This window comes from Callorhinchus milii, unplaced genomic scaffold (assembly GCF_018977255.1).
Source record: "Callorhinchus milii isolate IMCB2004 unplaced genomic scaffold, IMCB_Cmil_1.0 Scaffold23, whole genome shotgun sequence".
NCBI classification, from domain to species: domain Eukaryota; kingdom Metazoa; phylum Chordata; class Chondrichthyes; order Chimaeriformes; family Callorhinchidae; genus Callorhinchus; species Callorhinchus milii.
Window position 1 is genome coordinate 9008379 of NW_024704764.1, and position 15307 is coordinate 9023685.

The 15307-nt window shown below is 55.4% G+C and overlaps 2 protein-coding genes across 2 annotated transcripts in view; one reads left to right on the forward strand and one right to left on the reverse strand.

Moving 5' to 3' along the window:
• wnk4a (WNK lysine deficient protein kinase 4a) overlaps positions 1–10458 on the forward strand; it is a gene marked incomplete at its 5' end in the record, with an annotated part of 33182 nt that extends 22724 nt beyond the window's left edge. The window contains 12 exons of the mRNA XM_042343453.1: positions 675–816; positions 1012–1128; positions 1735–1917; positions 2463–2517; positions 4118–4261; positions 4971–5209; positions 5240–5555; positions 5597–6039; positions 6515–6599; positions 7147–7513; positions 7819–8021; positions 8573–10458. Of these exons, the coding sequence (XP_042199387.1) occupies positions 675–816; positions 1012–1128; positions 1735–1917; positions 2463–2517; positions 4118–4261; positions 4971–5209; positions 5240–5555; positions 5597–6039; positions 6515–6599; positions 7147–7513; positions 7819–8021; positions 8573–8658 (2380 nt within the window). The remainder of the gene's footprint in view (positions 1–674; positions 817–1011; positions 1129–1734; positions 1918–2462; positions 2518–4117; positions 4262–4970; positions 5210–5239; positions 5556–5596; positions 6040–6514; positions 6600–7146; positions 7514–7818; positions 8022–8572) is intronic.
• A 2247-nt stretch (positions 10459–12705) lies between these two features.
• LOC121850656 (cytochrome c oxidase assembly factor 3 homolog, mitochondrial) lies at positions 12706–15294 on the reverse strand. Its single transcript, XM_042343392.1, has 2 exons — positions 15067–15294; positions 12706–13023 (listed from the first exon to the last, which is right to left on the reverse strand). The coding sequence occupies exons 1-2, from the start codon at positions 15248–15250 to the stop codon at positions 12926–12928; spliced, it is 282 nt and encodes a 93-aa protein (XP_042199326.1). The 5' UTR covers positions 15251–15294; the 3' UTR covers positions 12706–12925.
• Between the last annotated feature and the right edge of the window lie 13 nt (positions 15295–15307).

The following is a 15307-nucleotide window of genomic DNA, read 5'->3' on the forward strand; positions in this document are numbered from 1 at the left end:
GTTTCGTTTTAAAACCTGACACCCTTCGCGACCTTCCTCCAGCTCGAATTGATTTAATAATTTCTGTGTATCCTCCATAAAACGAAGGCAATTTCCTTTAACTTACTATTCCCTTAACATAGGCCTCTCACCTCCACACAACCTTTAACTTTCAACCTGATCGGGTTCACATTTCTCTCCTGACTTCTCTCTCTCTCTCCCTCTCGTTCTCTCTCCCTTACCCTCGGGCATCCTGGACAACCATTCCCCAGATATAAAAATTGGTCATTCGCTTTGCTTCATAGCTGTTTGTGGGACATAGCTGTGCACAAACTGGCTGCCACGACACACACACACACACAGTCACTCCACTTTACAGTAAATGCTATGAAGCACTTTGAGACACCCTCCTGATACGAAAGGTGTTGCATCAAGTGCAAGAATGTTATTAGTAATAGTATTATTATTATTATTAGAGACCGGGTCAGTAGAATTGTTGAAAGGAACTGGAACCGGTGCACGTGAGCAGTAATAGATAGATCAGCCGTGATCGGCAGAACAGGCTCACGGGGCTGAATAGCCAATTCCTGTTCCTATAGTGTTGGGGATATAGGGAGAGAGGTGGAGAGAGAGAGACTTGATGGGTGGAATGACCTCCTGGGTCTGAATTGGCCGCTGTGTTTCTCTCCGCACAGCTATGCCTCCGATGTCGCCTCTGGAATGAGCGACGGGTACGAAGGCCTGTCTGCGGGGGAGGGACCGAGGAAGGTTCCGGCAAGACGGACGTCCAGCAAGCTCATCCGCAGGCGAGGACGATCCCGGCTACGGATACTTAACGTGAGCGCTCGCGGCGGGGCGGGGCGGGCCCGGGGGTGGGGGTGTGGGTGGTGGAGGGGGTGCGGAGTGGTAGGTGTGTGGGGGTGGGGCTGGTCTCGCTTGTCGGAGGAGGACGAGGAGCCGGGGAGGGGAGGGAGGGGTGTGTACACACGGTGCGGTTGGCGAGGGCTGAGGCTCGCTCTGTTGTCGCGGCAGATTTCAGACAAAGGTGACCGTGTGGTGGAATGTCAGCTGCAGACGCACAACAACAAGATGGTGACGTTCCGGTTTGATCTGGAGGGCGACAGCCCCGAGGAGATTGCGGCTGTTATGGTAAGTGGTGGCTCGGGAAGGGGAAGGGGTGGGGGGTGCGAGCAGCGGTGGATCAAATGCCGTCTTCGCCCCCATCACACACACACACACAACGCGCTCGCGGCTGATTCTGTTTGGCGTTCAATCCCATTCCGTTTTGCGCTGGAACAAGTTCCTTCGCCCTGACCGTGGCTGTGATGCCAATTAGGGTCTAATGTGCACATTGCGTGTGTGTGCGCGCGTATCTGTGTGTGTGTATGCACGTGGTTATGTGTACTGGGCTGTGTGTATGAATGTACGTGTATGTGTGTGCGCGCATGTACGTGCGTGTTTGTGTGTGAGTGAGTGCGTGTGTGTGTGAGTGAGTGCGTGTGTGTGTGCGTACTTGTGTGTATGTATGTATGTGTGTGTGTATATTTGTGGGCGTGTGTATGAACGCGTGTGCGCGCGTGCGAGTGTGTGCAGGAGTACGGTTGAGTGTGTGTGTACGTGCGTGTTTGTGTGTTCGGTACTTGTGTGTGAGTGTGTGTATATATGTGTGTGTGTGCGCGCGTGTATATATTTGTGTGTGTGTGTGTGTGAGTGTGTAAGTGTGAGCCTGGACTTACGGTGCTGTGTTTTGCTCAGATCAACAACGAGTTCATCCTCCTGACAGAGAAGGAGGGTTTTGTGTGTAAGCTCCGCGACATCATCCACAAGGTGGAGACCCTGCTGAGCAAGGACGGGCCGGGGGACCAGACCGGACGCAGAGAGGGAACAGAGGAGGCCGACAGCCAGCAGCCCAGCCCCCCCGTGCCCCAGTACCCTCAGGTCAACAGCAGCTCCGACTAACCCGTGTTTTGCTCTCAATCCTCGCGCTCTCTCTCTCTCTCTCTCTCCCTCTCTCACTCACTCACTCGCTCTCGCTGCGAGGCAGAAGGTAGTGGGTTCGACGGGATGAGACGTTAAGCCCACCTCCCGCTCCGCGCCCTGTTTGTCCGGGCGGGCGTTAAAAGATCTCCCCGTCTCGCTGCTCGAAGAGTAAAGGGTGTTTTCAGGCCAACCATCTCCTTCTCACCCCCACCCCGGCCACCACCCCCGCCACCACCCCCGCCTCCCCGACACGATCGATCATTTGCTTCATTGCTGCTGTTTGCGGGACTGTGCGCAAACTGGCCGCCGCCTTTCGCCCGCAAAATATACGGTCAATTCACTTTACAGTCTATTCTGTGAAGCGCTTTGAGACGTCGAGAAGACGTGAAAAAGCGCTATATCAAATGCGAGGATTATTATTATTATTATTATTATTTATTACTGTTGTTATAAGTTGAGCCGCAGGGGATGAACGTGTCTTTGTTGTGAACTGTGTGTTACAGGGAGAAGCCCAATTAAATCTCTCACCATCTCCGTCACTGTCACCGAGTGAGACAGGTAAGCCTGGCTGATACTCTTCTCAACACAACACTACCTCAACACGACAACCATGGAGTCCTGTAGCTCAGTGGTTAGCGAGCCAGAGGACCTGGGTTCGATTCCTCGGGCAAGTTTCCTCACTCCACACACGCGCCTCTGTTTACCCGCCGGTCAGTAACAACCCGTTTGTTAGTCGATCGGCAGATGGCTTTTCCGGGGGGAAATTATCCCTTCAAACAAAAAAGGATAAATTGGTCACTCGATCCACGACTGACAAAATATACAGTGAAGCGATTTGAGACGTCTCAATGACATGATGAGGCGTTATATCAAATGCAAGGATTATTATTACTATATTCCTCAGTGGAGCTCACCTATAATGTCCATCAATTGAAAATATTAGTGAGGTCATTGAGTTCTGATTTGGGATATTTGCAGAAGGGAAACAGCCTCGGCAGTACAGTCCAGCCCTGCCCAGCCCTGCCTCGTTCGGGTGGGCTTCAAGACCCTTACGTCGTGTGGTGGGTGGGTGGGTGGGGTGTGGGGGATCTTTGACTTCACTGTCGTTTCTGTAAACGCGAGGAACTTTCTTCATCGCTCCCACTGTACAAAGCGTGACAGACTGACTGTTTTATTTGCTTGTCTGTTCACACGTTGGCCTCGGCGCTAAGCGCAGACTAAAACACAGCGGTGTTGCCCAACCTGACCTCCAAAACGCTGTGTTCCCCACCGGCCCGTTGCCAGCACAAAAGCCGGCAAAAAGCACAGACTAGCCACGAAGGCGTCCAAGGATTAATCGGTCTCTTAGGAAGTTGACACAGAGCCCGAACGAAATGAAATCCGGGCTCTATTGTTCCCGGCGCCTTACGGCTGAAATTGAACCCGTTCCCTTACTGTCACGGAGAACGGCGAACGGCTCGCCCCTCGGGAATGAAGGTAATGCCAAGGTCGCTCGTTTAGGGAAGAAAACATTAATCATTAAGGTGTAAAAGCAGGAAACACGCAAGCAATTTTCAGGTCTTGGCATCTTGCCCAATGTGCGGGCACATCGTTAACGAGTCTCGATGGGATCTTGCAACACAGAATGAGAGTGATTTCTGAAAGAGCTCCCTGTGTGTTCCCACACCCTGCCTTCCCCCCCCCCACCCTCAAACAGCACCCCCAGCACCCCCTCACCACCCCAGCCCCGCCACCCCACACAACACGCTTTAATATTAGTTCCGACGAAGGGTCGTGGACCCGAAACGTTGACTCCCTCCGTAGATGCTGCCTGACCCGCTGAGTGTTCCCAGCTCTCTCTCTCTCTCTCTTTTTGTTTCAGATCTCCGGCAGTATTTTGCAGTATTTTGCCTTTTGTTTACGCTTTAATATTATGCCTTTATTCAAATATTTGCCCTGACCAATAAATCCCCCAAATACAACCGGTCACTCGATCCACGGCTGTTTGCGGGTGACGCTGCTGTGCCCACGAAATACACGGTCACTACACTTTACAGCGTATCCCGCGAAGGGCTTTGAGACGTCTCGACGCCGTGAATAAGACGCTGTGCCAAATGCAATGATTATTATTATTATTAAGTCAGCCGCAGCGCGTCACGCAGTCTCTGTTCTTTGCTAGAAGCGGCGAGCTCCGTCCTCTCCTCTCGTGAGCTGGAGTCTCCGAGCCGGAATTTCCTGTTCAGTCCGGTGGCCGAAAACCAACCCCACGGCTCTCCAGTTTCCGAGCCGTCCTCTCAGTCGCTTGTCCACACTCCCTCTGCAGGTAGGAGAGGCTTCGACACGGGTACCAAAAACCCTCGCCCCGTGTTAAGGGGCAGCATAATAACCACAGCACGGGATGAGTTGCTCCCTTCTTCGACCCTGAACCGGCTTCCAAATTTAAGACCCAGGGAAAGAATTTCCTCCCCCCCCCCCCCCCCAGAAAAAAATAGCGGGCGATGTTAAATTTTCACAGAATGGGCTCGAGGCTAAGGCCACGAGCAATTTCAGGGCCTTATTCACCGTAGATTCTCGTGGCTGTTTGGGTGATCGTCGCTGTGCACGAACCGGTAAAGTCACTCGACTCCACATCAACTCCCGCGAAGCGCTTTGAGACGTCCTCCTGACCTGAAAGGCGCTGTGTCAAATACCAGGATTATTATTATTATTATTATTATTTCTCTCAGTCTGGGTCGGGTGCCCTTTAGCTACTGCGACGGGTTTCTGTGCACGACGCCAGATTCTCGGTCGAGCCCAGAGCAAAGTCATGCCGCGAACTCCTGATAACTCAACCCCCGTCTCAACTTGTCGCCAGCACTTAAGTCAGTAAACCGGCTGCGTGTTGATTTTATGTGTATTTATGCGCTCGCTGCTCCTGATAACTTGTCACTGAGCCTTTTCCCCCGAGAATCGAATGCAAGGATTGTTATTATTAATATTATTATTAATCATATTGTTGTTATTATTACCTGACTGTGATTTGGATTCCGCAGGTGGGTCAGTCGTGCACCGCCCGCCCGGGCCCGCAGAACCCGCGCCCCTCGAAGCCGGAGACGTGCCGGGAGGAGTAACGCAGCCCGGCTTCATCCCGGCCCCCGCCGGTGGCCGGAGACCGAACGGAGCTGACGTGCTCACAGCGACGCCTCCTCAGACCGTCAGCCCGGTGTGGACTCCGCAGCCCGCGGCAGCCTGGAGCACTCCCACTCCCAACCCCACTCCCAACCCCACTCCCAACCCCACTCCCAACCCCACTTCCAACCCCACTCCCACTCCCCCCAGCTCGCTCAGCCCCAGCTCGGCCCTGACTCCAGCCGCCAGCCTACAGACAGGCCCACACCCAGCCTTGCTCACCAAGGACATGGACCCCGCGAGCCCCGAGGCCCCCCTCTACCTGCAGCCGCAGCCCAGCGCCTGGCTGCAGAACGCGCAGCCCCTCCTGTCGCTGAACGACGTGCTGTCCCTGGCCATGAGCATGAGCAAACTCGCTCACACCTTCCTCCCCGGGACCCCCTCAGGCCTCCCCCAGTCTCCGCACCTCTCCCCCACCCCGGTCCTTCCTCAGCCGCCGCCGGTGCCCGGTTTCCCCGGCCCCCCCCAACCCCCCCACCACCACCACCAGGAGGCCGCGGCTGGGGGCAGCATCCCGGAGACGGGCACGGGGGAGGCGGCGGTGGGGCGGGGGATGTGGCGAGTCTGGATGGGCAGCTGGGAATGATCTTCCACGAGGGGAACAAGTCTCCGGAAATCTGGCAGCTGCAGGACCCGATGGCCTGGGAGCTCGCCCACGCCCACGGCTTCCCCTCGCCGTCGGCCAAAGGGACGGGCTCGGATCCACGCCCGTTAGTCGCGCACAGCGTCGGAGGTTTCACGGGCAGGACTCCCTCGTATCTTCAGTCGTACCCTCCAACACTCCACTTCCTCGATCATCAGCAGTACGTCTACGTCAGAAAGTGCTACAGCCCAGGTGTCCCCACCAGCCCAGCAGCCCCAGAGACTCCGTGCCAACCGGTCGCACCGCTTCCGAAACCCTCCGGCACAGACGGGAAGGACAGCCAGGTTTCCGTACGTAGCCAGGTTCCCGATCAATTAGCCCCCACCTCCCCACCGGTTGTGGTGTTTTCTTTTCTTAACGGGATTCCTTATCGGCAACAGCAACAACAAATTACCCGTGTGTCGCGCCTTTCACGTCGGGAGGACGTGCCGAGGCTCTTCAAAAGGAAGAACGATCGCTGTGTCGTTCCAGTCCTCAAGAGATCTCTCCCAACCGCCCACCCAAATAAAATCCCCCCCCCCTCACCCCATCTGTAAATTTTCCTAGAGAAACGCCTCTGTTTACCCAGCAGTGAGTAGGAAGGCCAGTGGTTTGTCGATTGGCCGATGGCTTTTCCAAGGGGTAACAATCCCTTAATTATTACCAATTTGCTGCGAGTGGTAGTGGTGGCGGCGGTGGTGGTGGCGGTGGTGGTGGAGACAGCGAGGTGTTGGCTGGGGTTTTCGGGTTCGGGTTACAACGCTGACGTAACTCTCTTGTCAACAGTTGTTAGATCTCAGCCCCAAAGGCCACGTCACTGAAACCCTGACGTCCAAAGCCGAGCCGTGTCTCCTGTCTCCCATCACCGAGGGTAAGCGGTCGCCGGAGATGCTTTGCCAACTGACTTCGCGCTCCTTACTATGTGCTTACAGCGGAGTTAATGGTCACTGCGCTCGCCTTGCAAGGCGAGAGGACCCGGGTTCGATTCCCGGGCAGGGTCAGGGTGAAATGTTAGGCAAGATTCCTTATCCCCCCACCACCCCCCCCCACCACACACGCCTCTGTTTACTCAGCAGCGAGTAGGAACCCGGTTGTTAGTCGATTGTCGGATCGCTTTTCCGGGGGTAATACTCCCTGGAAAATAAAAACAAATTGGTCACTCGATCCACGACTGTTTGGGGTGGTGGGGAGTGGGGGGGGGGGGGGGAGAGACGTCGCTGGGCCCAACTGGCTGCCGCGTTTCGCCCACAAAACACAAAAGTCACTGCACTTTACAGTAAATCCTGTGAAGCGCTTTGAGACGTCTCGACGACGTGATCAGGCGCCGGGTCGAACGCGAGGATTGTTATTATTATTATTATTAATAAGAATAATTAATCAGTATTTTTTTCGCTGGGGGTGTTGGGGGGGGGGTGCAGAGTTCAAAACTTTCCAGCTGCCGCCCTCCCCCCAGCCCGTGATGGTCGGACGCTTTGAGGTGTTGAAGGCTGCGGACCCTGTGTCTGGCGTTTCGGGGACCCCGGGAGAGACCGGGGCCCGACCGGCCCCAACTGTCACGAGCGACTCCCACAACCAGGGGGCCGGGGGGACTGTCTCTGGGGGTCCGGCGGTGGAGGACAAAGCCGCCTGCTATAGGCCGTCGGACTCTGGCGGGGAGGGCTGCCCCCCCTCGGCCCCCCAGCAGGCCTGGCCCCAGGGCCCCCGGCCCTCCATCTACGTCAGCAGCGACGACTCGGAGAGCGACAACGATGAGATCTTTGAGGAGCTGCAGAGCCTGAGAGAGAAGTAAGTCACAGAGCTGTGCGTGTGTGCGCGTGTGCGCGCACGTGCGTTTTTGCGCGTGTGCGCGTGTGTGCGCACGTGCGTTTTTGCGTGTGTGCGCGCGTGTGAGCAGCCTGCGCCATCGGCCTCCGTGGGCCACGGCAAAAATATTCGTCAGGCTCGAAGGGACGCTGCCCTGCGTGAGGGGGTAGGGGGGTGGTGGGGCCGCTGTCGTTGTTATGACGCTGGGTGGTGGTGCCATAGAAGCATAAGTTCTTCTCTATCCCTCGCTATCCTTCTCTATCCCCCCCCCTCCCCGCCACCGGCAGGCACATGGCGGAGGTGCAGAAGCTGCAGGCCGTGCAGAAGAAGGAGATCGAGGAGCTGTACGAGAAGATGGGGAAGGTGCCCCCGGTGGGCATCGTCTCGCCAGCCGCCATGCTGTCCGGGAGGCAGAGACGTCTCTCCAAGGGCAACTTCAACCAATCTCGACGCAACAGTTTACAGCGACTCGAACCTTTACAAACAACGGGTACTCCTCCTTTATTGATCCGCCCTCTTCCCCCCCCACCACCCCCACCCCACAACACCCCCATTACTTCCTCCTCCCTCTCCCCATTTACCTCCGGCCCCTTCCATCATCCTCCTTCCTCCCCACCCCCACACCACCCCACCCCCAACTTTCTGTCCTTCTTCCCCACCCCACCCCTCCTCTTGCCCAGTTTGCCTAAACGCACACAGTCGATGGTAAACAGCGCGAAGTGCTTTGAGACATCATCTTGATATGAAGTGAGGTATCATGCGGATGATGATTATTAGTACTGTTAATTATTACCGTTATTACTATTATTACCATTATTCCTATTATTATTACCATTATTTCTAATATTATTACCATTATTACTATTATTGCCATTATTGCTGTTATTGCTATTATTTTTACTATTGTCGTTATTCCTATTATTACCATTGTTGTTGTTATTCCTATTATTACCATTACTATTGCTGTTGTTGTTACTGTCCCAGTGCCGGCTGTCACTAAGGGCTCCCCCCCCCCCCTCTCCTGTGTTGAAATACCCGCAGGGTTTCGAAGGAACTCGCTGAGCGGCACCAATGGACCCTTAGACCCCCGTCAGACACAGCTGACTGTGGCCAACTTCCTTTGTTGAAGGGGAGGGGAGAGAGAGAGAGGAGGAGGGAGGAGAGCGGAGAGGAGGAAGAGGAGGAGGGAGGAGGAGGAAAGTGGACGGGAACCGGCTGATCTCCGGAGACCCGCACGGCAAAATCGGCGCGATCCCGGACCGGGCAGGAGAGGGCAGGGAGGGCAGCGAGCGCCCCAGAGCCGGCCTTCAACCGCACCGGAGAGGAACGGCGGGACGGGCGACGACGCGAGGAGCGAGGGGCCGACCGACGCCCGGCTGGGAGTGCGGGGAAGACACGGCTGTTTCCGTGGCACACGCGCGTAGATTGCGGTACACGTGTACAGGCAGCGCTCCGGCTGGCGTGAGGGGCGCTCTGCAAATGCAAGCTGTTGTCAATGTCGTTCTTGCGTGTCGGGAGTACGCGTGTGTGTGTGTGTGTGTGTGTGTGTACACGTGAGTATTGGGGAGACTGCAGCGTGTACCGTACGCACACGTGTGTACACTGGCTTTTCCACTCTGCCGTTGGTGGAGGGAAAAAATCCCTTACGGAAGGATGAACGGAAGGTCCCTTTCCCGCTGGGAGATCGCCAACAGCAACTTGCCTGGTCCGCGTTCAGAAGGAATCCTTCGAGGAGAAATCACGGTACGATCCAAAGGTTATAAGGCAGTCGGGGCGAGCGAGCGAGCGAGGGAGGGAGGGACGGAGGGGGGGAACGAGAGAAGGAGGGAAGGAGGCAGGGATGCGGGGAGAGATGAAGAATTTATTATGGAGTGTAACAAGGTGTGTTCAAAACCTTATTTGATTTGAAGGCGCCGTGTCTCGGGCAATCAATTCGCCCACGAACTATGCACACGGTCGATCCACTTCACAGTACATTTCAGACCTCTCGACGACGTGATCAGGCGTCGCGTCAAACCCAAGGATTATTGTTGTCGTTAATACGATAAAAGCCTCACCGAAAGCCTTATAACTCTGCCCACGAGCTGCCGATTCGTTAAAGGAGGTTCACGCAGATGTGAACGCCGTGCAATAGCGCTGTAACCACGTGTCGCTGTCCATCTCCTGTTCGCCGGAACCCGTCAAGAGGATCGGACGTCGAATCCGTACTTAACGGGACATGTTTTTCGAACCAAACCTTCGTCTCTCCCGTTCTCCGCTTCGGAGCGGGCAACGCCATTTAGAATCGATGGAAATATTAATTTACGCTCGGACCTACCCGCAACCCGGAAAGCCTGAATCGAACGACGCCGGCGGTCAATGAAGGCGCGAGCGCGTGTGGGTACATGTAGACGTACATGTGGGTACATGCGGAGATGTTGGGAGTACGTGCGTGTAGTGGGGTACGTGTGCAATGGTGTGTGTGTGTGTGCGCGTACGCATGGGTATTGGGAAGACTAGTGTGTACACACGTGCACACACCCTCTTGAAGGTGACTTAATAGGACGGTGCGATGACAGCACGACTTATTGTGTACCAGGTTTACCCACCGAACGTCAACGTCAACAACAGATATTTAAGTGTAATTAGTATTAAAATCCGCCTTTGAGATTGTTTTGGGGGGGGATTCACGAGCTGATGTTCTCCCGTGGTGACTTGGGGCCTTTTGTGGGGGGGGGGGGGGTGGTTGGTGAATAAGAGAATAACTGAGTGCAAACAATGTTCAACCAGAGGCGTATGAGCAAGTTTCCTTACTCCGCACACACGCGCGCCTCGGTTTACCTAAGCAGTATAAGTAGAACCCGGTTGTCAGTCGATTGGCGGATCGCTTCTCAGGGGGTAACCATCCCTTTGAATAAATAAACGAACAAATAAATAATAATAATAATGATTTGGTCACTCAATCCACGACGGTTTGCGGGACGCCGCTGCAAAATACGGTCGATTCACTCCGCAGTATATCCCGCCGAGCGCTTCGAGACGTCCGGAAGCCGCGACGAGGCGCCGTATCAAACGCCGGCGTTATTATGACTGCACGAGGTCGAAACAGAGGAGTGTTGTGTCCGCGGAGTCAAGTGGGGACGTAATAATTGCGCTGACACAGATCACGAATGCAGTCCACCTGAGCAAAGAGGTTCAGGAGGGGTCCACGATGGGTCACGATGTTCATCGAACGCGGGTGAATGTGCGACAGTCTGTTGAACTTATTTAGGGTCTAAAATGCGGGCTGGGCTATTAGCCCGTGGGCTAACAGTCCGAATGCACACAGGAGCCACCAATTGCGGGTGACTTTTAACCCCTTTCATTGGACATCTGAAGAGTTTTTTTTTAACCCAACTCGCATTCCGGGCCTCATTTTTGCATAAAAAACATTTCTCCGCACCTCTCACGGCAGCAAATAGGAAACCCGGTTTAGTCGATCGGTGGATCGCTTTCCAGGGGGTAATAATCCCTCCCCCCCAAAAAAAAGGGAACGGTTCGGGCGCTCAATCCACGACTGTTTGCGTGGGGGGGACGCCGGCGCCGCGCGCAATCGGCTGCCGCGTTTCGCCCGTGAAACACACGGTCGATGCGCTTTACAGCGTACCCCGTGAAGCGCTTTGAGGCGTCTCAACGACGCGATGAGGCGCTGTATCTTAACGCGAGGATTATTATTGTCATAAATTACTTTGCGACCGGATTCGTGCCTTATCCTTGCGTTCGTCTTAAAATACTTTGGCGAGGAGGGTTCCCCCACCTCCCGACCCCGACCCCCCCACCCCACCCCACCCTCACAAACCCCTCCCCACGAGCTGAATCCTCTCTCATACGTCTAAACTCGTCTCAAAAAAAAAGCTTAAAACTTTTGTGGGGGTAAATTTGAAGATCGAACGCGATTTTTTTTTTTTTTTTGCAGAATTTTATTTTTAAATTATTAGCTCGGAAAGACATTTGGTAAATCGTCCCCCCACCCCCAAAAAAAAAAAAACTACTACACTTTGCCTTGAATTCGCAAACCGAAATATAAAAGGGACTGTTTTTGCTGTTTTCCGAATCTCGCGAAGGGGCGAAGGTGCGAAAGGATATTTGGTTTTCTTTGGTTCTTTGATATTTGGTTTTCTTTTGCGCACTTCCTTCGCTGTGAGAAACGACTTCGGTGAAACGCCTGAAATAAAAGATTGCTTTTTTTTTTGCATGAAAAAAAACTCCCGCCTCGAAAATGTTTCACCTCTTTTGATTTCCTGCCCTTTCTCTCCCGAAAGCTGCTTTTTTTCCCAAAAGGGCCTTTATTCGCCCACAAACACATACGGTCGGGTCCCCTTTACAGTGAGTCCCGCGAAGCCCTTTGAGACGTCTCGAAGACGGGTTAAGGCGCGGCATTCAATGGAAGGGTTATTATTATTATTATTATTATTATACACTCTCACACACACGCTCACACTCTCTCTCACACGCTCACACTCTCACACACACTCTATTTCTCACACGCAGCCTGTCACGTACACACACACACACGCACACATCTCTCACGCTCTCGTCCTCTCTTTCTCACCCACTCGCTCTCATTGTGGAGTCTTGTAGCTCAGTGGTTAGAGCACTCGCTTTGCAAGTGAGAGACCTGAGTTCAATTCCAGGCAGAGGGTGAAACCTCGGGCAAGTTTCCTTACTCCACACAGAGCCTAATAATAATCCTCCAAAACCAAAAACAATAATAAATTGGTCATTTTCAATCTCCGACTGTTTGTGGGACATTGCTGTGCGCAATTGGCTGCCGCGTTCGCCCACAAATATACAGTCAATTCACTTCACAGTGTGTTCTGTGAAGCGCTTTGGGACGTCCTCCCGACGTGAAAAGCGCTATATCAAATGCAAGGATTATTATTATTATTATTTGTTAGGAGATAATATCTGGGGATACTGGCGGACTGGACGGACCTTGGTCCTCTCCTGCCAGCAAATTCTTACGTTCCTACGCGTAAGCACGTCAAACAAGATAGGTTTTTTTTAACGAAGAACCCCTTTCGTCCCATCCCATCTCATCCCTCCCAACGCTCCTCCCCTTCCCTCCGGTATCAGAGACCCGCGCGCGCGCGCGCACCCGTTACACACGCACGCAAACGCGCCCCATAAATACGCACACCACGAAGCCCGAAAAATACATAACTTTCGGTTTTTATGTCAGATGTTCAGCATCGGAATCATCGCAAAATCCGGTTAACAGCGGCAAAGACAGCGAATACTTTCCCCAAATCCGGCGTCTTCCTCCGAGAATGGAATGCTTTCGACCGCACGCGCTATGGTCAGGCAGGTTCTCCCCCTCCCCACCCCCCACCCTCACCCCCCACCCTCACCCCCCCGCCCTGGTTTGGTTGCTGTTTAACCGCTGGGGCTGGCTCTCGCTCGCGCCACCTTCGCTTCCTCCTCCAGTTTGTCCAGAAACCGTTCCTGCGACACGGCGTAGAACGTGTATCCGTCTGCGAGGATCGTTAAGGAGGTCTCAGTCGGGTGGTTTCTCTCTCTCTCTCTCTCTCTCTCTCTCTGGCTGGTGTCGGGCTTACGGGAACCGGGGCGCAAACCCTTAACTGTCCTGGGGGGGGGGGGGGCTGTGTGTGCGTGTGTGTAGGGGGAACGTATGTGTACTGTGGTGGTGGGGGTGTGTTGGGGAGTCTGTGTATGCGCGGGGGGGTGGGGGGGGGCTGTGTGTGTGTGTGTGCAGGGGAGAGGGCTGTGTGTGTGTATGTAGGGGGGAACGTATGTGTGTGTGTGTAGGGGGGGGGCGTGTTGGGGAATCTGTGTATTCGTGGGGGGGGTTGTTTGGTGTGTGTGTGTGGGGGGGGGGTGTGTGTGTGAGGGGGGGGGGTGTGTGTGTGTGTGTGGGTGTGTGTGAGGGTGTGTGTGTGTGTGTGTTGGGGGGGGTGAGGGGGGTTTGGGGGCTGTGATCCCCAGTGTCACACTCAGGAAATCGCAAGTCATGGTTCCCAAACGCAGACCCGGATCAGGACACATCCCCCACACCCCTACACACACACCCCCCCCACAACACACACACCACGCACACACACCCCACACCTCCCCCACACCCCCCCCACCACCCCCACACCCCCCCACACACACACACACCCCACACATATACACAATCCCCCACCCCCACAAACCCCCACACACACGCGCGCGCAGTCCCTGGCTGGCTATGTGAGGGTGTGTGTGGGTGTGTGTGAGGGTCTGTGTGTGGGTGTATGTGAGGGTGTGTGTGGATGTGTGTGAGGGTGTGTGTGAGGGTGTGTGTGTGTGAGGGGGTGTGTGAGGGTGTGTGTGTGGGTGTGTGTGAGGGTGTGTGTGTGAGGGTGTGTGTGGGTGTGTGTGAGGGGGTGTGTGAGGGGGTGTGTGTGAGGGTGTGTGTGTGTGTGTGTGGGTGTGTGTGTGTGTGTGGGTGTGTGTGAGTGTGGTCTGTGTGTGTGGGTGGGGTGTGTGTGTGTGAGGGTGTGTGTGAGGGGGTGTGGGGGGGTGTGTGAGGGTGTGTGTGAGGGTGTGTGAGGGGTGTGTGAGGGTGTGTGTGGGGGTGTGTGAGGGTGTGTGTGTGTGTGTGAGGGGTGTGTGAGGGTGAGGGTGTGTTGTGTGTGTGTGAGTGTGAGGGTGTGTGTGAGGGGGAGTGTGAGGGTGTGTGTGAGGTGTGTGTGAGGGTGTGTGTGAGGGGGTGTGTGTGAGGGGTGTGGGTGTGTGTGTGGGTGTGTGTGAGGCTGTGTGTGAGGGTGTGTGGAGGGGTGTGGTGTGAGGGTGTGTGTGGTGTGTGTGTGGGTGTGTGTGAGGGGGTGTGTGAGGGGGTGTGTGTGTGAGGGTGTGTGGTGTGTGTGTGTGTGTGGGTGTGTGTGAGGGGGTGTGTGTGAGGGGTGTGTGAGGGTGTGTGTGTGGTGTGTGTGTGGGTGTGTGTGAGGGGTGTGTGTGAGGGTGTGTGTGAGGGTGTGTTGAGGGGTGTGTGTGAGGGGTGTGTGAGGGGTGTGTGTGTGTGTGTGTGTGAGGGGTGTGTGAGGTGTGTGTGAGTGTGTGTGTGAGGTGTGTGTGAGGGTGTGTGAGGGTGTGTGTGTGTGTGTGTGTGTTGAGGGGGTGTGTGTGTGAGGGGGTGTGTGGGTGTGTGTGTGTGTGGTGTGTGTGAGGGGGTGTGTGAGGGGTGTGTGTGAGGGTGTGTGTGAGGGTGTGTGTGAGGGGGTGTGTGAGGGTGTGTGTGAGGGGGTGTGTGAGGGGGTGTGTGTGAGGGTGTGTGTGAGGTGTGTGTGAGGGGGTGTGTGAGGGTGTGTGTGAGGGGGTGTGTGTGGGTGTGTGTGTGTGAGGGTGTGTGTGGGGTGTGTGTGAGGGGTGTGTGAGGGGGTGTGTGAGGGGGTGTGTGTGTGTGTGTGTGTGAGGGTGTGGTGTGGAGGGTGTGTGTGAGGGGTGTGTGTGGGTGTGTGTGAGGGTGTGTGTGAGGGGGTGTGTGAGGGTGTGTGTGAGGGGGTGTGTGAGGGGGTGTGTGTGGGAGAGGATACAGATGCCGAGGACGATGGCCCCGATGGCGATGCCGGTGATCAGGTTCCTGGTGCGGCGCTGCGGGAGGTTCCGGGTCCACAGCGCTGTCTCGGCGCTGCGCACAGACCGGAGCTGTTCGGGGCTCAGGGTCTGGGGGTCGAGGCGCCGCGCAACGTCCGGTCGGGGTCCGGGTCCCTCGGCCATAGCTCAGGACAACACCACCACCACCAGAAGGCACAGCTCTGACCTTGTGGGGTGTGG

Bases quoted from the DNA above. Each gene is read 5' to 3' on its own strand.
- LOC121850656 (XM_042343392.1), bottom strand. From the start codon at position 15,250: ATGGCCGAGGGACCCGGACCCCGACCGGACGTTGCGCGGCGCCTCGAC. The intron at 13,024-15,066 runs GTATCCTCTCCC...CGATCCTCGCAG, and splicing joins GGCCATCGTCCTCGGCATCT to ACGGATACACGTTCTACGCC.